This window comes from Nannospalax galili, unplaced genomic scaffold (assembly GCF_000622305.1).
Source record: "Nannospalax galili isolate Female #2095 unplaced genomic scaffold, S.galili_v1.0 scaffold273, whole genome shotgun sequence".
Lineage (NCBI taxonomy): Eukaryota > Metazoa > Chordata > Mammalia > Rodentia > Spalacidae > Nannospalax > Nannospalax galili.
In genome coordinates this window covers 1,909,592-1,934,379 of record NW_008333887.1, presented here as the reverse complement: position 1 = coordinate 1,934,379, position 24,788 = coordinate 1,909,592, and the positions used below count along the sequence as shown (strand labels likewise).

At 36.2% G+C, this 24,788-nt stretch overlaps 1 protein-coding gene across 10 annotated transcripts in view; it reads left to right on the top strand.

Annotated features, from left to right (window-relative positions):
* The window catches only part of Immp2l (inner mitochondrial membrane peptidase subunit 2), a 964,149-nt gene that overhangs the window by 617,665 nt on the left and 321,696 nt on the right, over positions 1-24,788 (top strand). For 9 of the 10 annotated variants that reach the window (XM_029561497.1, XM_029561496.1, XM_029561495.1 and 6 more), the window contains one exon: positions 10,660-10,725. The exons of the other annotated variant lie outside the window; for it this stretch is intronic. In XM_029561497.1, coding sequence (XP_029417357.1) covers positions 10,660-10,725 — 66 coding nt within the window. The remainder of the gene's footprint in view (positions 1-10,659; positions 10,726-24,788) is intronic. 10 annotated transcript variants of the gene reach the window in all.

Genomic DNA, 24,788 nt, shown 5'->3' with positions numbered 1-24,788 from the left:
ACATAAAAGAAAAATAATAAAAATTTTTAAAAAAAGAATAAAAGGAAGAAATCTTTTGGCAGATTGCAGCCTCAACATACTTCATGTTTTTATTTTAAAAAGGCATACCTGAGCAAATTTCATAACTATTACTGACTGTCTAGAGTCAACTAACAGAGTCTAACCTGTGAATTTTTGTGTCACAAAGTGAGATGGTCATGACTCGGGGTAAGGGATTTCTTGGCATTTATAGATTAAGCACTAGCTACTAAGAGTATTTTCCAAGTTTTATTTAGGTACACTTTGACTAAAGCTACATAGACTTCTGCTGTAGAATATTATCATCTGATATATATATAAACAGTGGAATGATAATGTCAATCTAAGTTCATTAACTCAATCTAATCCATTACCTTACATACCTCATGTTGGTTATGAAAGCATTTACGATTGTTTTAGTAACTTTCATGCGTGCATTATTATTACGATCCTCACTGTGCTGTACAAGAGACTTTGGAACTTCATCTGCCTATTTCTGCCTCCTTGACCACCCCTAACTATAATCCATAACTTGGAATAGGTTATGTTCCTAATATTCACATAAAGAATCAAACTTTTCCAAGTTAACCTAGGAGGGAAAGGATAGTTATGGGATTTTGAACAGTGGTATAAGCTAATTTCCTCTGGTTCCCAGGGTCTCCTGAATGATGAAAACTCAAATGTGGCAAATCACAGGTTTTCCTGCCTCCCGGTTGGGGCTCTTGTCCTGTCTTGGCTGAACCTGTGAGCACCAGGCTCTCTTGACTCCTCTGGCTCTTTCTCCATGGATACTGTTCTTTACCTCTCTTGGTTTAACTGAATGAAGCAACTTCTGTTAGTTCTTAGAATAATTTTGCCTCATTTTTCTTTTATTGTCCTAGAATTCCTTCAATCTCTTATTTTAATGACTCACCTAAAATTTTGCCATTCTCAACTTGTCTCCTATACAAAAACCATCTTTAGGTCTGGAGAGATGGCCCAGCAGTTAAGAGTATTGATCGCTCTTGAAGAGGACCTGGATTCAATTCCTAGCACCCACATGGCAGCTAACAATTGTTTGTAACTCCAGTTCCAGGGGAATATGACATCCTCTTCTGACCTCTACAGGCTTTGCACGGCATGAGTGCAATTAACCACATGCAGGCAATACACTCATACATATAAAATAAAAATAAAATATTTTTTAAAATATTAAAAAACCAAAAATATCTTTAGAATTATTTAAATTATACATAAGTAAATTATCATAGGAACCAGTTACTGTGTAATGTCAGGCAATAAAATCCACAGAAGTTTCTGAGAACTTAGCAGCTAGAGCTCAGTATGTGCTTGTCAAACTAAGCCAGAAAATAATAATGCTGTTTTCAGGGGTGACTAGTTGCAACTGATTTTGAAAAATCCCAAAACTCGTGTATCTTTTTCTCAAAACATCTGCTGATTCTGTTCATTTTACTATTGGGGGCATAAAGTTGACATTTTTATGGGAACAAACTGTGTGGAGTTATTGGACTCTAGTTGAGAATTTGCCTACAAAACAATAGTACTGTATTTTAAAAATTAATAAGTTCAACAGAGTTGGAACAGAAATGAGTCAGGGTACCTCATCGTCTGCTTAAGTCCTAACTTCCACAGTGCTGACACTGAGAATGAACAGTTAGAGACATTAGGATGATGTCAATGATTGTATAGTCTCATTTCCTCCCACAAATATACCTAACCTGATTTTCTAGGAAATTTTGAATAGTAGCACAGTTGAAACATTAATAATGAATGTCAAAGAAGTCACTATTATATTATATATTATACTAATCCATAAATATGCCCTGGAAAAAATAAAATGGAATGGGCACAAGTTCTCGGCTCATAAAAATAAAATATACAAAAAATATGATTTTATTTTGCCACTACTAAATTTAAGTTTCCTCCTGTAAGCAAGATCTTACTCTTTTTAATTCCAAATGAATGTCAGATTTCTGAGGCAGTTCAAGTCAAATTAAGAATGCTGGTTCTCGATCTTGTCAAAGCCACCTCTAAGCTCCATGGAATTCATATTCTGATAGCATCGGCCAGGGATCCTCCCCCTCAGTCAGTGTCCTCATTGGCATCTGTGTAGATGCATATTGGCCTGTCTGGTTCTCAGTCTTCTGAGTTTTCTGATTGCCTTTGCCAACAGCTCCCTTAGCTGCTGACCATTGAAATATCCCTATTCCCATCTGACCTTTACTTTCTGCCACCCGACTCTGAAAAGTTTCATTTGTTAATCATAGTCATGAGACCTAAGAGTTGATACGTGGACCAATATGAACATGCTTCCCATTTCCTCTGACCACATAAAGTTACACGAAAGACCCCGGCCATGTTTTGAGTGCATAGCCTTGATAGGCATGAATAATACAACAGCTTCAATCCATTTCAAGAACTTGCTGGAAATGACGAGGTGTTTTTCAAACATTTTCTTTGCTATAGACAAATTGTTTATGTTTACATTCTTTTTCAGGTACATAACTGGTTAGAAAATAGGTTTAAGAGATGTAGCTGGTAGGAGTCAAATGTTTTGATAAATAATCATAACTGACTTTGCTTTCAGTCTCCTGACTTTACCAAGGGGATTCCTACCTTGTCCTTGGCATCCTATATCCCATAGTATAACCACCATCATGGCAACCTGGCATTTGAGCTGTGTTAGTGATAGGTCAACTCCTGTTCCATTCTTTCAATAGCATTGTCCAGGCGACCTATGATACTTCTGATGTATTGTATGCATACCAGTATAAAGGTCTGGAACTTAACTCTTGCATGATGGTATCCATTTCACATTTTAATTGGTCTACCTCTTCTATGTCATTTTGATAAATATAGATATGCTATGATGTAAAAAATAGAAATAATGTGCTTTTTCAAGGTAATTAGTGGTATGAATATTCTTCAAACTTTCCAAAATTTTGTGGCACTGTTTTCCAATCTGATGGAATCTAAGAAGCCTAAAGCCAGGTAGTGTAATTAAAGTATTAGGTACATTGATAGTTTATTCCTCTGAAGACAGTTTTATTTTATTCCATAGCCTTAAATGGCACCGTGTTGCAAAGGCATATTTCCATGCGATAGTGTAGAGAGTTTTGAAAGTGAGCTTCACTAGAAGAGAAAGGAGCGCTTCAAGTGCTTGTCTAGCTTTGTAAATGTAATAGTGGTATTAAGGTCTAGACTTTGAAAGTCTAGGATAGTGAATAATGTAATTTATGTTAAGAATGCATCTCCATTTCCACAGGTGTGCTCAAATGTAAGCAGATTTAGTGTATAAAAGCACAGACTTACCAAACAACTCAACCAACGAATTTCATTTTCTTGAGCAGATGTTTCTTTATAGGTTGAAGTAGTTTCTGTCAAATATGATTTCATATTATTCAGGAGAATAACACACATAATGTATGTGTGCTGTATATTACCTCTGTGCTCTGTATATTCGTGTTCTTAAAACTCATCCTAGACTGTGATGTACAGATGTAATTTTATCTAATACCTGAAGATTGCACCGTTTTGTGCTTTTGAATACTTCAGTTAACAAACACTGGTAGGAATGATCTCGTTATTATTCTTCTAAATCCTTAGATTTTTTAATAGTTAAGTGAAGACATTTGTTTCTTAGAATCAAAATCAGTCAATTACAAACTATTGCAACTCTTTTTAATTATAGAAGTTAGAGCCATAATACACATGAATTGATTTTACATAATCAAGGGAGGCTTACTAATAAGGCCAGTTGTCACTGTTTGCTTATTAAATTTCTCCTAATCCTAGTCAGTGAAAGTGAAATTTTTGCATTGTACAAGGAACATTGTATAAGTCAGTTTCTTCAAAGTACACCCTTTCTTTGCCTCATCTGTACTATTATATTTACTTGTATAAGGGATTGTGAAAATGATCTGAAACACAAAGTTGTTCAGCTGTCATGGGAACCTGACTGAAACCTCTCTGGTATCCTAGAAGATAATACTGTGGTTGCTCAGTAGCTTGATTCAGATAGGGTGTGCTTTGTGAGAATAGTTGAAGTAAATGATTCAGCCCTCCCCTGCTCCTTCCCCACCCCACATAATGAGGCAGCATAAGCCTCTGCTTAGACTTCTACTTCTCATTAAATTTCTATCCATATGACAACCTGCTGTTTGTGGCCTTTGAGGCCCTTCATGGGGCCTCCTCTTCCCCTTATTGAATAAGGCATAGAAAACATGTTCGAAACATTAACCAGCATCCTTGTCACTATATGCATAAATTACCTGTTAATGCTGTGACCCTTTAATTGAATCATTTTACTGAGTTATTAGAGTCTAATACTGAGGTATTAGACAGTGGTTGGTAGGGATTAATAGATATCTATCATATCTACAAATACATCTGCAATAAGGTGCTCCATACTTATGAGGTTACAAATTCACCCAAAGGAAACAACAGTTTCTAATTTCTTTTGTTCAAACCATTTGCATGAAACAAGGAGAGGTCAGTGAGGGGAAACACAGCTCAAGAGCTGGCCTCAAAGCTTTGAATGTTCTAGTTAATAAAACTGTGTTAAATATTAAAAACAAATTCTTAAAAATGTGTCTATATGTAGAAAGGTCACACTGTTGATAGTGAAGCAAGTGCGTTGAATTGAATGATAAAATTACTCATATTTTTGTCTTACTTTTATAGGTAGCACTCATCTAATTTAAAACAAAACTGACTTTTCAATATGAGGACTATTATGTTTGGTTTGCACATGTCTTTAGTTAAGTGTGTAATAAAACTGGACTAAGCCTTTAAGATGTTTGACTTTTCCCTTCACTGCAACAAAATCTGAAAATCCTTTTGTTAGAGAGTTTACAAAGAGAGTAAGAGAAGTCAGTCCATCTGCATGACTCTAAGAGAAGTGTACTATGACAATGGGCCAGTGGATTCAGCTCCTACTGAAGTTATTCTAGAAAGCAGTATGTGCTCAAGTGGAGATTTTATATATGTTCTCTCACACTTAAATGATGCTGCAGTCAGTAGACATGTTAGGATTTCTAGATGTCCCCAAACCTAACCTCACGGACTGAACATTTAGAAACAGACTGGTGGGACTCCAGCAAATCCACACTAGTCACTTCTCAGCTCCACCAGAATTTTTTCTTCTATCTCATCTGTGTTTACCTTTTGAAGCAGAATGTGACTTGGCCACTGTATTTCTATTCACATGCCTTGCTGAATTACAAGACCTAAGGAAGCCTAGGGTTTGTTCTAAATACTGTTCCTTGGAAAACAAGCCATGGAGGGAATTCCTCCCATCAAGTTGTTTCTGCTTACATACTTAATTCTAGGACTAGAGCATGCAGAATTAACTACAGGGGAAGGAAACCTTAAAAAGAGATTTTTTAGAAGGTGAAACTCAAGCCATTCTAGCAGATTTTCTTTTACATGAAGCTGCATCTCAGAACACTTTAGTGACAAATGACTTTGCTCTACCAGCCTGATAGCTAAACACTTCAGAGCACAGTAGGTTACATTGTATCTTACAACAAATATTTTACTCACTTGTTCAAATAAGCTAAGGTGAAACTAGAAAAAACATCACTTCACTTTGCTGCCTAAGGAATCATAGAATCACTTGAAAGTAGAAGGAAATCTTATCCACTGGAATTTTTCATGCATGTATGTGGGCTCAGATTTCGTGGTTACACTTATCTTCTGAAGAGGAACAAGAAGAAGTTAGAATTTCCATGTGAAACTTTGTATTTGCTCATCTAACTCGTGACTTATTTTGAAAAGGTATGTGGACAAAACAAACACATACCTACAAGTCAGATTTGATTGTATGGCTTCTAGTTTAGGGCCTCTCATCGTTAGAACCCAATTGGCATATAGTTTCCTATTCATAGCAGAGGTTGAATAGTTAAGCAGACTTGGCCCTGTTCACTGTGTCTTTGCAGGACATGTGTCATGCAGTCACCAAGTAGACAGTTTACATAATGGAAATGGGCAAGATTAAAGGTAGTAGAGAAGGGGATGCTTATAATCCAAGAGCTTTTCTAGCTCTAAATGCTAGGCAAACCATATCAAACTCTATCTATATTCTCAAGAAGAGAATGGAAGAGGAAAGTTCATTGAATATGACTTCTTATAGCTGTGTTCAGTAGAATTTTCATTCTGTAATTATCTTAATGATTAAAACAGTAGCAAAACTTACATTTCTAAAAACCACAGTGATTAAACAGGCAAAAGTAGCCCATCTAATATAAGGCATTCAAGGATTATTGATTTTTACTTTTTTCTTCATTAATGAAGTGTCAAGATTTAGACAGCTGGAGTTGGAGGTTTTGTTCAATAGTGCTACTTTCCTGACAAAGTTAGGCAAGTTGTACAAAGTTCTGGATTCAGTCTCAAGTGCCACAAACAGACAAACAAACAGCAAGATTGAGAACACACTGTGATATATGCATTTTAATAACAATTAGTGTCTAGTAAATACCGATATTTTTTAGGGACTGTATTTATATTAGACTGTGGTTAGTCCAGAGACTAAGCCTGTGGTAGATAACCTCAGCCAACCTTGAATCATATAAATATAACAATCTAGCCAATGCACACAGAGAGATTCTGTGATTGCAATGTAAATGGAAGCATAAGAGTGTCTAGTTCCAAGGTAAAGGTATCTGTGTAACATCAGGATTAGTTGGGGTCAGGGGATGTGAGTTCACTGCTCTGTCCCCATAAAGCACAGCTTTTCTGGTCCTTTGGCCAGGGGGATATGCAAGAACCTGAATTAGACAAAGAGTTTTTTATGATATAAGACACAGCTAGCTGTACTTGGCCGGTTACCAGGTAAAAATGTTAACATTTCTATCATGACAGAAATTGAAATTCAACAGATCATGACACATCCTCTCATATCTGAGTGGGACCCTGTTCCTTCTGATTACAGTTATACTGTGCTGTACCTTATCCATCACTGAGACCCATGAGGTATAGGAAAAGTTCCATTCTTCTTTCTTTCCAAGGCTTATGCTTGATTAGATCATGAGCATAAAATGAAATGTTTGTTTCTCAGGTCCAAGAAATAAATATTATAAAGGATTGCATATTGTGAAAACATTAAAATTACAAATTTAAATGCAAATTTGAGTATTAGGTAAGAGACATTGTATTTCTGAAATAAGACCAAATCCTTCACTTGTTATTTCACACAGTGTCTAGGAGACAGGCAAGTGGCCAAGAAAACTAAGACAAAGAGAAGTTTAATAACTTTTATGATGCAAATCTGTAATAACTCTGCTACCACCTCCACTTCCATCAAAGTAAATGCATTCAATAGCCTAATGATTAAAATATAGATATAGATTTTAAGCAGTAATGGAATTAATGTTAGTAATAGCTTTTTTCATTTTGAATTATTTGATTAGATTCATGAGTTACTATTACATTAAAATTTATAGATATGTTTGAAGCAGTAATTCATAAGACTTTAATTATATAGATAGCACATTTTATGCTATTTTGCATCATGATCTTAAAATAAAAATTATTGAAAAATATAGAATACTTCTTAAGCATCTTAGAAGCTTAAAGATTGTTGGCACAACTTTTTTTTACACAAATAGGGGATGGATGATTTTCATATCATTTTGTTAGTGTTAATCCTACCTCAGGAAAATTGCTAATTAGCTCAACTCTTTCCTGGTGGAGCCTTTCTTTTTAGGTCATGTCATATGATACAAAAAGTTGCCATCTACTGAAGGCCATAACTGATCATTTAGATCTAGAGTCTGGACATAAAGTTTCTTAACAATACAATCCTCCACTTTCAGTCTTATATTCTTCCTGATCTTTCCCAATAAATTAGATACACAGTTCCCTTTCTACACTTACAGATGTTGTCATGGCCCAGATGATAACAGATAATAGAGATAGTATTTTCTAATTTTTATTTTAAACCATGAATTGATTGATGTTTTTCTATATCTTCATTATTTCCTCGTTCTCCTCCTCCTCCTCCTCTTCCTCCTCCTCCTCCTGTTCCTGTTCCTCCTCCTTCTCCTCCTCCTTTTTATCCCTCTCCTTCTACTTCTCACAATGTAGCTCAAGCTGGCCTTGAACTCACTGTCTTGAACTCACAGTCTTCCTACTCTAGTCTTTTACATGCTGCGATTACAAGTGTGAGTCACCACAACCAGTTCATAACAAACTTTATATGACTTTAAAGTGTTATAGTATATTTTATGGACTGTTATTTAATACCCTTTGTTAAATTTTTAAAAACCATTTTACATAGACAACTCTGTTTTAAATATCTAGGTAAATTTTTTCTACATCCAAAATTACTTCTTTAAAATAAATTCCTAGAACTTTTAAACTCAATATGATAAATGGAGTATAAAAACTTGAGTTTCCTGCAGAAAGTCATTTGTATGACTTCAATATTGATATTTACAATATCCATGATCCTAGACCATCAATATTATTTTTAATAGTATTAATATTCTCTGTCATTTTATTAAGAAAATCTCATAACATTCTGTTATTTTCATACATAACATGAATTAGAATATTGTCTTATGCATTGGTAGTTATCTAAACAGATAGATGTAGAAGAAATAATGTTTAAGAAGTCTGTAAGTTGCCTTGTATAGAGAACCCAAATTCCCTAACTTGAAGGTACCTAGAACCCTCAAGTTAACTTTGTATTTGTCAGTTAATAGATTTTAGAAATATAGTGTTTACTCAATTTGTTGAAAGGAAGAAGCCAGTCAAAACTCTGATCAAATTTCCCTTTAAAAAAGAATATTAGTAATAGTGTGAAAACCCATGAAAGCAATTGCAGCTACTTTATATGACTTCATTTTCTCTATAAGATGTATTGTGGTATAAAATTTATATTAAAATTTCATATGCCCCTTGATGCAGTATACATTTTCAATCTTTTTAATTTTTTTTCAGCTTTTATGCCTTTACATTCCTTCCTAAAAGTACTTCAATTCAAAATGTGACTTGAATTGAAAATAGTTTTATCTACCCATGATTTTCAAATACACATTAAATAATCATTTATGTGATATATGACCTGTTTCTTGAAACAAGCCTCTTAAATCCGAAGATTTAAAATGTTATTAGGAGGAAATTATCCATATTAAGATTGAGCTATCCATTGCTTCATTAAAAATTATCCCAATACCTAGCAGCTTAAAACAACATACTTGGATTGCGCACAGTTGCTGAGGGTGGTCTAGCTGAGGGCATTGGCTCAGGGTTTCTGTAGGTGAAGTTGGGCTGCTGCCCAGAGCTCTAGTCCCTGCAGACTAGACTGGGTCTGAAGAGCCTGTGTCTGAGCTCACTTCCCTGTAGCAGGGACTTTAGCAGCCTGGTCTTTTCTCCATAGGGCTGCTTAGGCAGACATGGCTTCCACCAGAGGAAGGCAGAAGAGAAGCTTAAGAGAAAGAGGAAGGACAGAAGAGAAACAAGGAGGGGAGAGAGAAGGGAGAAACACAAGAGAAATTCTAGGTGAAAGTTTGTTTTATACCCAAATCTCAAAAGGGATGTGCCCATCCCTTTCCCATGCTCTCTTGATCTCACAGATCAATCTCATTCTAATATGGAGAATCACTCGGGGTATGTATTCCAGGAAAGACAGGGATTTATTTCAACAGTATTACTCCAAATGAAAATATACCATCACCAAGGAGATCAAAATACAAAATATCTTTTAAATTACATAAAAAGCTGTCTATTTCTTTTAACTGTGGACTGTCTTTCTTATCACTGGGTTCTATAATCCTCAATGTTCTGAACTTATATGTGATTTAAAGGTATTATTTAATTCATTTTTTGAATTAAAAAATTTTTTGGTTACAAGAGTGACTATTTTGCATATATATATATGTATATATATATATACACACCCATGTCATTCAGTATCTACCATTGAGGCTAGAAGAGGATGTATACTGCAAAGTGGGTGCTGGGAACTAAGCCAGATCCTGTGCAAGAGCAAATAGTGCTCTAGTCTACTGAGCCATCTCTCCATCCCTTAATTCTTTTATATTTTTATTTTTAAAGAATACTTCCAATCCTCATTGTTTTCTGGAAGGTATAAATTAAGCTCTGCTTTTAATTTTAAAATGGTAGGAACTTTTTAAAAAGTTATCATTTAAAAGAAATGTCTTTCTTACATGTAAATTCAATTCCTATAAGTACTTGTCTTTAATAACAACATATGAATAATGAACTTTATTCTTTAATAATAAAAGTGCTTATCCTTTTGTTTTTCTGTTTTTGTTTTGTTTGACGGGGGGCTTATGTACCCAGGCTGGCCTAGAATGTGTTATGTGTCAGTCTCCTGCTCTACCTCCATGTTCTGGAGTCACAGGAGTGTACCACCATGCTTATCTTCCACCTGCATTTTTTAATTTTTGTGAAATTTCATCTTAGCGTCTTTTTCCTCCAGAGATTTTAAAGAGGATTATTTCAGTAGTAACCTTTGTCACTTGAAACCTAAGTAAGACTGATGTCATGTCATATGTACAAAGAATTCTGCAGTGAGCTTAATGTAGCCTATTTTGTTCTAGAGTTTATTTTATTTTTATTTTCTTAAAACAATGGAGACATACCTGATTGTATAACCTTATTTTTTTATCCTAGGTCTCCTAAAAACCCAGAACAGAAAATCATTAAGAGAGTGATTGCTCTTGAAGGAGATATTATAAGGTATGTGCCTAATGTACTGTTTTTGAATTCAAGCTATAAATTTATAGATTTCTAACTAGTTTTGAATGACATCATTTAGAATTAAGATAGAAAGTATCTTTGAGGCCTGAACTTTGGAGACACTTCACTTGAACTTCTGCTTTACATCATTGCAGTTTTAGAATGGAAGATTTACATAAGCTCACTGTCTGTATCATTGTTCTTAAATTATAAAACATAAGAAAACTAGTATTAATTAAACTAATGTTATCCACATACTTTGACCATTAAATCACTGTTTTTCAGCTATTAACATTGTCACAATTATTTTAAGATTGTGACATGAATATCTAATTTAGAGAAAAGACAAGAATATTTCATTGCTTTAGAATCCAATACAGAAACTTTTATAACCTAAGGCAAGTTGGGCAGGATATGTAACAGACACTTCTGAGTTAGAAAACTAGAAACTGTAGGTAACATAGGAATAATTAATCATTCAAACAATAATAATGTCTCACTGCACTTGCTGATAAGAATAATACTTAAGAATTCGCAAGCAAACCTTAGTGCATGCTATATCTCATTTTGATATTACTTAAAAAAAATCTGATATAGCCAGGTATATACAGTGTGGTAGACAAATGTTTTGAAAATTATATTCAAGAAGTTTTCTGATACTGTTTTTCCCCAAAACTTCTGCAATTTGTGTGGTTTATCTGCAAGAATATCTGTTTGCTTTCATTTTCTTGTAAAAGCTTTATTGAGGTATAATTTAAATATCTTAGAAGTCATGCATTTGAAATATATAGTTCAGTATGTCTTAGTTATTATATAATCCCAACCCCAGTCTAGTTTTAAGTTATTTTGTGACCTACTTACAAGTTCTTTCCTGTTTGTCTGCACTAAACTCCTGCTCCTACTCCCAGTCCAAGTAACCACAGATCTTGTCTTTTCTGTGTCTCATAGTTTGTCTTTTCTAGAAATTTTACTTAAATGGCATTACACAATGTGCAGTCTTCTGTGATGGTTTATCTCATGGAGCATAGTGATTTTAGGTCTGTGAGTGCTGTGTACGCACCTGCAGCATGCTCATTTGTATTGCTGAGTATCCGGTGTTGTATGGACGTGCCACCTTTTGTTGAACTGTTCACAGATTATAGAGTGTTAGGATTATTTCCAGGTTGGGGGCATTCTGGGTAGTACTATGGACTTTTGTGTCTTTTGGTGGAAATCTGATCTTAGTTCTACTGGATTATCTATATAAATGTGCTAGATGTTATGTTTAGTCTATGTTTATCTTTTAAAGAGTTGTCACATTTTGAAGGTGACTGTATCATTATTTCATGCTATATCAGCAATGTGCATATGTTCCAGTTTCTCTATATCAGCGACAACATTTGCATATGAAATGTCCAAAATAGGCAAATTCACAGAAACATTCCCCATGGGAATTGTTTCATATGTCTACATCTTGAAGTCAAAGGTCTTTTTTATTCTAATTTTATTATTTTAAAATTTTTATTGAATTTTTGTGTATTTCATACCTAAGATTATCTTTATACCCCCATTCCCTTTGGCACCCTCCCATAGCCACCTCCCCATGGGAATTCATATGTTCTGTCATTTGTATTAAGGCCTATATGTAAAGTTGGCACCCTGAGATACCCCTGAGTATAAGTTCATCCCCTGGGCTTTAGTCAGCCTATCTAGTTTCTCCCTTTAAGAAGATCAGCTCTTGTTCACCCAGCAATAATCAGCTGCCAATAATTCTTCGACTACAGTTGGGGCTTGCTGTTCATTTCCACATTCTATGTTCAAAGAACCTGGTGACATCTTTCTTTTTTCAAGAGGCCTTCCAGGATTCTGAGTTTTATAGGAAACAAAGATAATCATAAATTCAGAAAACCATTTGCTCCCTATTTATAACTATCCAAAATATACATTAAATATTTGGAAAATGTGTGAATATGAGGCAAATTCCATTAGAGAATGAATCAGCAAACCTTGCAAACGTTATGCTAAGTGAGCAAAACCAGTCACAAAGACTATAAATTATATGATTCAATTTATATGAAATGTCCAAAATAGGCAAATTCACAGAAACAGAAATAGTTTGTGATTCCCACAGACATGGAAGAGAGGAACGGCAAGAATTGCCAATGGACGCGGGGTTCTTAGCTTGTTTTTAAGTGGTGTAAAAATATCCTGAAATGTGTTGTCATGATGGTCATATAACTGGACATACTAAAACCATTGATTTGTACAGTTTAAGTGGGTAAATTATATGCTGAATGAATTGCATCTCAAGAAAGCAATTTTTGAAAAACAAAAATAATTAGCCACCTCAGCAAGCACATATTTCATCTGTGTAATGTAACAGAATTAGGAGTGAACAGAATGTCAAGAGATCAATGTTTTGTTATAATCCGAAGAGAACACAGCTTTTCGTTTAGGTTTATCGTTGTGGGTCACCAGCTGAACAGTAAGTAATGTGAGATTACAGAGATCTGCACAGCAAGAAACTCCACAGCAGAATGCTAAGAAAGCTTCAGGTGTTGCTCTCGTCAGTTAAGCCCATACTGGGTTCACATCACAGATTAAGACCCAGAACCAGGAGCAGGGTTAATAGATCAGACATGAAGGCAGCACGTGCCTCCATTGTCCCTTTCTCTGCACCTGTCACCCAGCAATGGATGACATAAGGAAGAACTTAGATTCAAGACTTTATTCCAATGTAAGTCATTTGAATAAAACATTTTGTTAATTGTTTAGAAAAATAATCACTTTATTGCTTAGGTTTTTTTTTTTTTTAAACAAAACCAAACTTTTATTTTCCTTGAAACTTTGGTACCTATGGTCCTGGCTTCCTAGGCTTTAAATTAGTAATGGAATGTGCACCTGCAATAGTTTCTAACAGCGTTGAAAATGTTACAGTATATTTAGATAATAAAATGTTTACTGATGTACTTGCTTCTTTTGTCTGTGATCCGTTTCTTAAAATGACATAAATGGAAAATTGTAGAAAGATGCTCTCTATCAGCCACAGGGGGCTACTGTCTACTAGTGCCTCCCTTATGACAAGTATTGGGGATTTGTGACACGGGGTGTCTAGTCCTACCTCCTACCTTTCCTTGGATATTACTAGATTTCATACTAGGCAAGATAAATACAAATGTAAAACTTTGATTTTCTTTCAGGAAAGAATTTGATATTTCATAAAGAAACCAAAACCAACTCTACCTTTCAGGACGTAATTAGACTTATCATGGTTGTCTGTCGTATTTTTTTATTTGCACTGCATATAATCAGAGGGCAGTGTGGAGCAGTAAACTTTTCAGAGGTCATGCCCACTGTTAAAGGCTTAACCCAGTCACTTCTTTAATGGTCTGTTAAATTTCCTCTGCTTATGAAAAGCAAATACATAGTTAAACAGTTGTAAGAGTTCCTATTGTGGTCCTACCTGGGGATGTAAGATCAGCAGTAATCAAGAACCAGCACTTAAGAGCAAGGAGGTATATTAGGACTTCCAGCTTCAGTCACCCATTCTCTGTGTCTGCTGCACACTGCTGTTGACTGCTTTTTCTGTATTTCAGTTGGCTTTAGTCCCATTGACTTTGTTGGGTGTATCATGTCTCAAGTACATGAGAGAAATCTCAGTGCCTTCCTTCAAGGTACAGATCTAGGATGTATCCATCAGATAGACTGCTGGTCAATCAACTGGTCATCTGAATTTAGAGTAGGTGACCTTCCCTGGTATAAGTCCTGTAGTAAGGAGGCTGGAAAGCACCCTGTAGTTAAAAGGAATCTGTTGTTAAGGGGCTTGTAGGAATGACGGATACTGAGACATCCCAGAACAGAGCATTGCAATTAGCAGTCACGTTGCTCAGCGATACCTTTTGAAGCCTCAGTTCAATAAAACTGTAATCTGTTCTTCTTCGTAGTTGCTCCGACTCTACTCTCTAAGGAAGATAAACTTTTTAAAGGTTTTTTAATTACAGGAAGCATAGCCATGTTGAATTCAAAATGCTATAAAGAACGTCATTGTCTACAAATACTATTTATTTCTATAAACTAAATAGCCTAAATTGGAAATAGTGGGTAATAAAAGTATGGAAAGTTGTTGTTATTTTTAGTTATAACTTATACTGAAAAATTTCCCACCCAGAATGTTTTTGTGCATTTACTTTTGCCAACACTACTCAAATATACTTCTCAGAGAAAATGTATTGAAAAGTCATGGAATTGTGGACTTCAGATTTGGAAGTTAAGACATTTCAACACAAACTTTAAAATTAGTTTTAGATGGTCAGATTATATCTCATTTAACAAGTTCACGTATAGGTGTGTCAGCTCTGTGGCCCAAGGACTTCATATAGCAGGGCAACATAATACAAAATCATAAACTTACTCAAAACTTCAAAACATTATGAGATTTCTTTTTTGCTTGTTTTTTTTTTTTAACTCTGCATTAAGTATGAACTCTGTGTATGACAACATAGTGTCTCAATGCTAAAAGATTGGACATGCTTGGTAGAACTTAATGCCATTCATTGAATTAGCCTTGAGCTAGGTACTGGAGATATAAATGAGCAAAAGAGATATTTCCTCCCTCTCCATGGTATATGCTTTCTAGTGGTTGGGAATAGACAGTAAGCCCAAGGTTTATTGTCACATGTTTAGAATGGGTGACAAGTGGGAAAGAGACAGAGAATAAAGTGAGATGAATTTCAGGCAAGGTGTTTAGTAAAAAAAAAAAAAACCCTATAATACTTAAAAATTAAGGGAGGTTGGGAGAGGATCAGAGTGATATGGAGGAAAGACCTTCAAGCCAAAGAAACACCCAGGCAGAGCTGAGGTGGATATACATTAACTGAGTTCAAGGTCTTGAAAGAAGCCAGCATGTGAAAGAAGGAAACTGAAATGAAGGATAAGTTCTAAGATGTTTACAGAGCCTTTCAAGTCCTGAAAAGGACTTGAGATCTGTTTTAGGATCAAAACAAATCATTGTTTTGATCCAGCCAGTGCCCACCTTACCACAGTAGAGAGATATGATCCCGATATTTTTAAAAGATTGCTCTCTGCTGTGTGAGAACAGATTAAATGCAGACAGTGGAATGCAAATAACTCATCAGGGTATTCTCTCTTGAAAAAATAGGGGTCTGGAAAGATGGCTCAGCAGTTAAGAGCATTGGTTGCTCTTGAAGACCCAGGTTTGGTTCCCAGCGCCCATATGGCAGTTAACAACCATCTGTCATTCCAGTTTCAGAGGATTTGATGCCTTCTTCTTACCTCTGTGGCTATTACATACACATGGCATACTTGGATACATGCAGGCAAAACACTCACACATGTTAAATAAAAATAAATAAGTAAAAAATTGACGTCCAGCTTCTTGAGAAAACAGGCATGATGACTATGATTTATTTCCAGTGACTCAGGTAAAAGTATTTACATGATTTATAATTCACTGATTATAACTATATTGACAAAGTAAAGGGAAGAGTAGAAGTGTGTGTTCAGAGTCCAGCCAAAATCTGAGACTGTGAAAGAGGAGACTTTTCAGGAGTAAGGGCTGTTCTGGATTTTCTGCTTTAATGTCAATATTGGTAAGAATCACAAGGTGATTGCTCAATTCTTTGAAGCTCATAGCTAGGGAAATTCTCACCTTCGTTACGTTGACCCAAGTTTGTATGCTATCTATAATCTAGAAAAGAGAAGCTAATTAAAGTAATATTTAGACACACTCATTAGTTCTGCCAAATTATTTTCCATACTTATTTACTTTTTTCTTATTGCTTTATTATGACTCACACAAAAGCATTGCTTTGGAAAAGCATAAAATGAAGCAAAAGATTAAACTACAGCACATCAATGTGAACCAATCACGATAGAAATATCTAAAGGATCACCAACTATGTCCAGGGACAATCGCATCTTTGTTTCATAGATCTCTGACCAGTCAGCAACGAGGCTCTGCATCGTTTCTCCTCCTCCTAAGAAAAATACACTATATATTCTTTTGGAATCTAGGGCTCTGTATCGCAATGTCAATGAAGTAAGTAAATGGATTTTTCTTAGTCCTCCTGGACAGGATGACCGTATGATCTATCACTGAAATCCTGACACTTTGGAAAATGAAAGGTTAATGTGTTTACACATTAGGGTAATCAACATAAACCAGGATTTTCCAAGACAGACTGCAGCAGGGAACATTGGACCAGTGAGATGTAATCTATGTTATCATTTACTTCACATAGTTGGATTTTGTTGTCTTGCTCTTGGCCCTCCTTATTCAGATGAACCCTAAAAAGTGTTCCCAGAAGCAGAATAGCTTCTTGTCCATAGGAAGAAGCAAGGAGATCAGCCCTGCCCATACCATGGTCATTTTCTATTAGAGGATACAGTGCCAGACTTTCTGTAGCTTGTACTGATATTGTAGAGCAATCAGAAACAGGGAATCATGGGGCTTTTTTCTGTGAAAAAATATTTACATGATAATTGCTCTCCAAGTCTAAAGACTATATTGGAAAACATGAAAACACCCTAATTTATTAAAAATAACTCTGGTATTAGCAAAATAAAATCCATTTAATCACTAGAAATTAAACATTTTAAAGCCTGTTGATTTTAAATGGACTATTGAAGATATGGAAATCAATGCTGGCCTATCACAGATAGTTGAATCATATTATATTCCAGCAAATGATTAAGCATTATAAGAAGAAAAACAGAGCTAAATTGAGTTTTCCACAGTAAAACTACAAATGATGCTTGCTTAATAACTTTTTTTGTGGTTGGTACACTAGCTCAAAATAATAGAACCCTAATGTGTTTTTATAGCTCTCCTTGCAGAGCATACACTGACTTAGGGAGAGATTTTTTCGGCTTTTTTGTTTTGTTTTGTTTGTAAATTAGGGATTAGGGATACTTTCTGTCCCCAAATAAAGAATATATGAAACTCTGATAAAGTAAAAGTAAAAGACTCTGATAAAGACTGGTGAATAAAATGGTTTGGAGTATGGAAGGTACTAGATTTATAGTTCGCAAATGGAGCAAGGTGGGTGGGTCCCTCTGAGAAAACCTGGTGTAGTAGTCACTTCTCTGTTGCTGTGACAGAAACACTGACCCAAGTAATTTATAGAAGGAAGAGTTTATTTGAGCTTACGGTTCCAGGGGAATTACAGTCCTTCATGGCAGGGAGGCATGGTGGCTGGAGGTGGCTGGAGCAGGAGCAGCAGAAGCTAAGCTCTTACATCATCACACAGGCACAGGGAGCAAGAGAGCTACTGGAGATCTGGCAAGGCTTAAGAACTCTCTAAGCCCACCCTCAGGGACATGCTTCCTCCAGGATAGCCACACCTTCTAAAACCTCCCAAAACAGCACTTTTATCTGGGGACAAAATGTCCAAATACTTGTAGCCTATGGGGGACACCTTCATTCAAACCATCACATTCCACCCCTTGGCCCCATAGGCTCATGACCATATACAATGCAAAATGCATTTAGTACAACTTTAAAAATCCCCATGGTCATTATCAGTCTCAATACTATTCATGCCTGTAGTCCCAGCACTTGGGAGGCAGAGGCAGGTGAATCTCTGTGAGTTCAAGGCCAGCCTGGTCTACATAGTAAGTTCCAGAACAGCTGGGGCTTACAGGGACACCCTGCTTCAAAAAGACACCACCCAAAAAAAAAGTCAATAATATTTAAAAGTCCACAGTCCAGACTTTTCTGAGACTCAGGTAAATATCTTAACTGTAAGCCTCTATAAAATCAAAAGACAAATTACATACTCCCAACATACAGTGGAACCAAATACACATTACCATTCCAAAAGGGAGGAATGGAGGCATAGTAAGGAAATACTGGACCAAAACAAGACTGAAAACCAGCATAGCAAACACCAAATCCAGTAGCTCCATGTCCAACTTCTGGGACTTTACTTCCAAAGGGCTTAGATGGCTTTGCCTCTCCAGCTTTGCTGCATGTAACACATCTCTCTCTCTCTTGTGCCAGTACCACTCCCTGTGTGCAGGTCTTCTTGGCAGATTCCTCACAGCTCAGGCATCACGGATGTCTTCTTGGGGTCTCCATTGCCAACCAGGCTTCACCATCACAGCTTCACTCAATGACCTATCAGGACCTTCTCTGAGGCTTCACCTTCACAGCTTCACACAATGGCCTATCAGGGCCTTCTCTATGCAGGGGAACCCCTGCTGCATGCTACCTGGCCTCTGAGGGACTCTCAAACCTTGGAGGAAGAACTGGTGACCCCTTCACTCTTGCATCTTTCATGCCTCTAAAGCCAGCACCAGGTGAAGGACACTGCCAAGTTTGACTGCAAGTTTGGGATGGACTCCAGTCTGCTTTATCCATTTTAGCTTTTCTCTTCAGTGGTCCCTGCAGCATTGTCCTTTCACAAATTGGAGGTTTAACTGGGTGTGGTCTTGCCCTGGAGGCATTCTCTCCATTGTTTAAGCTTAATCTCTAGGCCCCCTCCTTAATCACTTTAATCTCCTTAATCACTTTAATCTCTTTATCAGTGGGATCCTCTCAGGGGTCACATGCCCAGGCTCCAACATTTATCTTCCTAGTGCTCTTTTTCAATTCAAACTGTATTTCTTTCTGCCCCATTTGCTCTCTTTCACTGTAGATCTGCAAAATATTTACTATTAATAATCATGCCACTGTTTCTCCATTAGGCTGTCTTGAAATTTCTTTTGCCAAAAAATTAGTCCATTGCTTTTCAACTTAGCCTCAGGCAAGCTTTTTGGTCTAGGGCAGACTCCAGCCAGATTCTTTGCCAAAATATTCCAAGTGCTGCTTAAGTCCTTATTTCCCTCTGGAACCACATTGTTCTCAGCACTACTTTCTTCCTGGTGTTTACTAGACTGGCCTGTTAAGCTCTGCTTACAGTAATCAACCACTTTTCTAGCCCAACCTTCCAAAATCTTCCACATTTCTTCAAAACCCCACACAGTCAGGTTCTTCACAGTCAACTGCCCACTCTCTGGTACCAATTACTGTAGCAGTCACTTTTCTGTTGCTGTGATAGAAATACTGACCCAAGCAATTTATGAAAGGAAGGGTTTATTTGAGCTTACGGTTCCAGGGGAATTACAGTCCGTCGTGGCAGGGAGGCATGGTGGCTGGAGGTGGCTGGAGCAGGAGCAGCAGAAGCTAAGTTCTCACATCATCATGCAGGCACAGGAAGCAAGCAATAGGGCAACTTGGGATCTGGCAAGGCTTAAGAACTCTCTAAGCCCACCCTCAAGGATGTGCTTCCTCCAGGATAGCCACACCTTCTAAAACCTCCCAAAACAGCACCATTATCTGGGGACGAAATGTCCAAATACTTGTAGCCTATGGGGGACACCTTCATTCTAATCATCACACCTAGTATTCATAACCTATCCTTAGTGTTTGGCAGTCTGAGCAGGTTTTCAGAAATCTGAAAGGCCCTTTAGCCTTATTTACTTTGATCCATGAATTATTTTGAGGCCAGAATGACATTGTACATACTTACTTAATACTTAGGTTCTGATCAATGCTGCTATTTAATAGATAAAAAGAGCTTGAGTGCTGAAATCAAGTGTCTCAGGGTAAATAAGAGGCATTAGAACAAAATTTCAGTTTCCTTTTGATGTCTATTAGAAATTGTTAATATAATGTATAAATTATTAATAGTCTAGAAATCTTTCCTTTTTTCCTTGCTAAAATATTATAGGTAAGTTGACAACCCTTGCCTTTATGTAGAAATAGTTGTAGGTGGTTATTTATATTGGTATTGCTTTATCAGTGCATAAAATAGAATTATTTATAAAACTATATACTTCAGCAATTGACATTTATTCCTAATCATGAGAGAGAATGAGGGGGATTTTAAAATGATGCATTTAACTTTTTATCCAGATGAATAAATGTTATAAGTGCCTTTTTTTAACTCAAAATTATTCCTGTAATCAATTTAGCAGTGCAGGGAGGATTCTAGAGGCAGTATATCAAGCATGGCATTTGCACTTTGATCTAGGAGGTGATACTTGCAGAAAGTCCATAGACCATTTATGTTGAGTGGCCTTTTGCTCTAATGGTGACCCTTGTTACTCTGGTGGTACTCTTCCCTGGCCTGTCAGTGGTTTCCCTGAAAGACTTCATCTTTTAACATTTCCTGTCTATAAGCAAAGTTCTTTCTTGGTATAAAAATCTTTCTTTTTATTCATTCTTTTTTAAAAAAAATATTTTTTATTTTATGTGTATGAGTGTTATGCCTGCATGTATGTTAGTGCAACTGTGTTGTGCAATGCCTGCAGATGTCAGAAGAGGGTGTTGGATCCACTGGACCTGGAGTTAGGACCGTTGTTAGTCACCATGTGGGTGCTGGCAACTGAACCTGAGTCATTTATAAGAGCAGCCAGTGCTCTTAACTGCTGAGCCATCTCTCCATCACCCTTTTTATTCATTCTTGCATAGTCACTCACTTATTTGTTCAATGTGATAGGGAGGCAATGGGCACACACAGTGGAATCAGACCACCTTGATTCAGATTCTTGCACTGCCTCTTGTGTTATTACCTTGGCAAATTACCTGTTCTGCAAAGATAACTTTCTCAACTGTAAATTTAATGTTATTATAGAGTATACTCCATATGGCTCTCCAGAGAATTGCATGAAATAGCAGATATAGCTTGATTAGTACAAGGCCAGGACGTAGTATGTATTTTTACATGCTAGATTGTAGCTGTAGCTGTGATTTAATTGTTCTTGATTGACTGCCTTGTATATTTACTGTTTGCTAAATACTCTTGGGTTCCACAGTTAGAAATACTAAAATCATGGGTAGTTCCTACCCATATGAAGTTTATAGTCTGAAGGTAAGGCACCAGAGGAAACAAAAGTGACACAGTATAACAAGATAAGTGCCACTGTGGAGATGTGGTGTAGCTGCCTGGAGCTTTGGAGGGGGCCATCTGGTGGCCATGAGAGTTGGACCAAATTTATGGCAACTGTGTGGTGGAAATTGGGGATCAAGAAAGATCTCAGCCTTCTTCTTCCTTGCAAAGTATTGCATTCTTCGTATGGAAAATTCACATAATCTCAGAACATATGAAATAAAAAGAAATGTCTGTCTTTTTTTCTCATGCCTAATCATACCCCCAGAAATATATACTGTTATGTATCCTTCTAATGTTTGTATCATAGCAAGAGACTGAAAGGATTAGAAAGTATTATGCTATAGCTAGCACAGCCATGTTTCCTGTAATATTCTACTGCACCTCTATTCACTAGGTATTTGAGAACATAACAGATTCTATGATTACTTATTAAATGATAATCCTAGGAGTAACATAAAGTACCTATGAATATATAATTGTGTATGAATGGTACAAAATCTAACTAAACCACTCATTGAAAATTAGAGGAAAGAAAAGTGAAAATGGATATTGAATAGCTCTTAGATTTGACATTGTTCCAAAGAAGGTCATGATTTTGCATTGCAACCACCCTGTCCTATCCATGAGATGACGTGACAGCATGCTTCACTTAGGAAGCACAGTGGCTTAGATGAATCAGAAAACATCTCTCCAGTGTGGAACCTGAGAGGATCTAGTCTGGTGGGGCCTCATGTACATTTCCTTGAATTGCTCTGAGAGATAGTAATCGGTTTCTGACTTTTGATGCTCCCGCCAAGCTTCTTTCCTGTTCTCTTGGCCTGGCTTTGGGGTATCACTCCTCAGTTTTGCCATGAGCCTCACTCCTTTCCCTAATATGGACAGAGATGTGAAGGCCTCTTTTGGAGTCTCATGTTTCCTAGTAAAAAGCACATCCCACATGGTGATGATTAGTGTATTAGCATTTGAGTCTTCTTTGCTGCTGATTCAATTACATTTCTTAGTAGCAGACCTTTCTGAAGCTGTGAACTCCCTGTCAAACAGAAATAGTGTCTTGAAATAGAGAATACTAACTTTTGTACATGCTTTTAGAACTAAATATTGATTTTGATTTTTTTTCTTTACCTACAATAATGTAAATCTGTCAAATATTTTGAAAAGACGTATAAGTGTTATTATCATGGTAAGAAGGTCAAAAGATTGCCTTTTAAAATACTTTCCTAAAACAAAACTTAAGAAGCCTGAATAATGACTTAATAATTAAAGAACAGATAGCACTCTAAGTTTGTGCAACTGTAGTTAACATTGTTTAAATTTAGCATTGACTGCTGTTTCTCCTTTGAGAAAGGTTTAGAGGGAAAATTTGATTCGGGGAACAGACATCATTCAAAGTATTGGCTTTATTAATTATGAATGCTTTAAACATTTTATAATTTTTTGCATCAAATATATTTTCAATGTTCCAGGACTGTGAAAGTTAGTATGAGATACTAGATAGGTATCTCCCATGGAGTACTGTGATGGAAAGATCATTTCCAGCTTTTTCCTTGCAAGCTGTATGACCTTGGAAGCTGTTGACCTCTGTGGGTTTCACTTATTTATCTTTGTGTTGAAAACCAAATAAGATTTGTTTTTTAAAAAAGATGTGTTTTTTAAATTTATTTTTATTTTATGTGTATGAGTGTTATTCTTGCCTACATGTAAATGCATCCATGTTGTATAATACCCGTGGAAGTCTGAAGAGGGCTTTGGATCCCCAGTACTGGAGTTACAGACGGTTATTAGATGCCATGTAGGTGCTGGGATTCGAAGCTGAGTCTTCTGCAAGAACAGCCACTTGTCTGAACCATTGAGCCGTCTCTCCAGCCCCATTGAAAAAACCCATGTATTGTTATAATACACTATCAACATTATTGAATTATCATGAATCAATTTTCTATTTGGCTTCTTCAAAGCTCAGCAGAATGCCTTCTTTTTTCACTTTGGAAAATTAAATTCTTTGTTGTTACTGTTGAAATAATGTTATATTACTGCTGTGTCAATATGTAGCTGCTGCATATGTATTTTATGAATCCTAAAGTTGAAAGAAACAATTTTTAAAAATTAACATAAATTGTCATTTTATTCCAGTGAGACTATTTTCATGTGGTCTTCCCACTTACATTATTGATATGCATTATAGTAATGCTGACTGAACTTACTCATCTTGCATAGCTGAAATTTTATACTGATTAATTAGGAACTCCTCATTTCTCCTTACCCTCAGCTCCAGGTAACCCCCATCCCACTCTCTTGTTTCTGAGAGTTTGACTATTTTAGAAAATCCATATGAGTAAATAATACGCTATTTGCCCTTGTATGATGAGCTTACTGTACCTGGCATGATATCCTCAGGATACATCCATGCTTTTACATATGTCAGGATTCTCTTCTTTATTCTCCAGTATCTACACAAACCATGTTGTCTTTATCTGCTCATTTGTTGACAGACACTCAGGTTGGTTTCAAAGCTTGGATATTGTGAAGAATGAACACAGATGGCATGGCTAATTTCTCTTTGAGATTCTAATTTTAAATATTTTGGTAAATACTAAAAAGTTGCACTGCTAGATTATATAGAACAGTAGTTTCCCACCCTCCCAATTGCCGTCTCAAATCTGATAATATTAAATAGGAAATTCTGTATATGAACATTAAGTTTTAAGCTCTACCCTATTCTGGGCAGCATGATAAGATTGTCATGGCACCCTGTTCTGTCATACCCAGGCCATCAGCCATTCCATAGTCAGCATATCCACTCTGTGCATGCCACTCACAGTTACTTAGTTATTAGATCAACTATTTCAACATCAACTATGTTCAAGTAATCCTTGTTTTACTTAATGAAAGGTGTCAAAGTATAGTGGAGATGATAGCAGCAGTTCAGATAGGTCAAAGAGAAGCCATAAAGGGGTTCTTGCAATGAAAAGAGAAAATTAATAAAATATTCTGAGTGAAGGACAGAAATTCGCATAATGTTTATTACAGAATATGATTGTAATTGTGTATTACTTTTGCTTATTGTTAATATCTTACTATACCTGATTTGTGTGTTCACCTTCATCATAGATATGTATGCATAGAAAATAAGGACACATTTAGAGTTCAGTACAAGCTACAGTTTCATGTATCTACTAGGAATCTTAGAGTGTA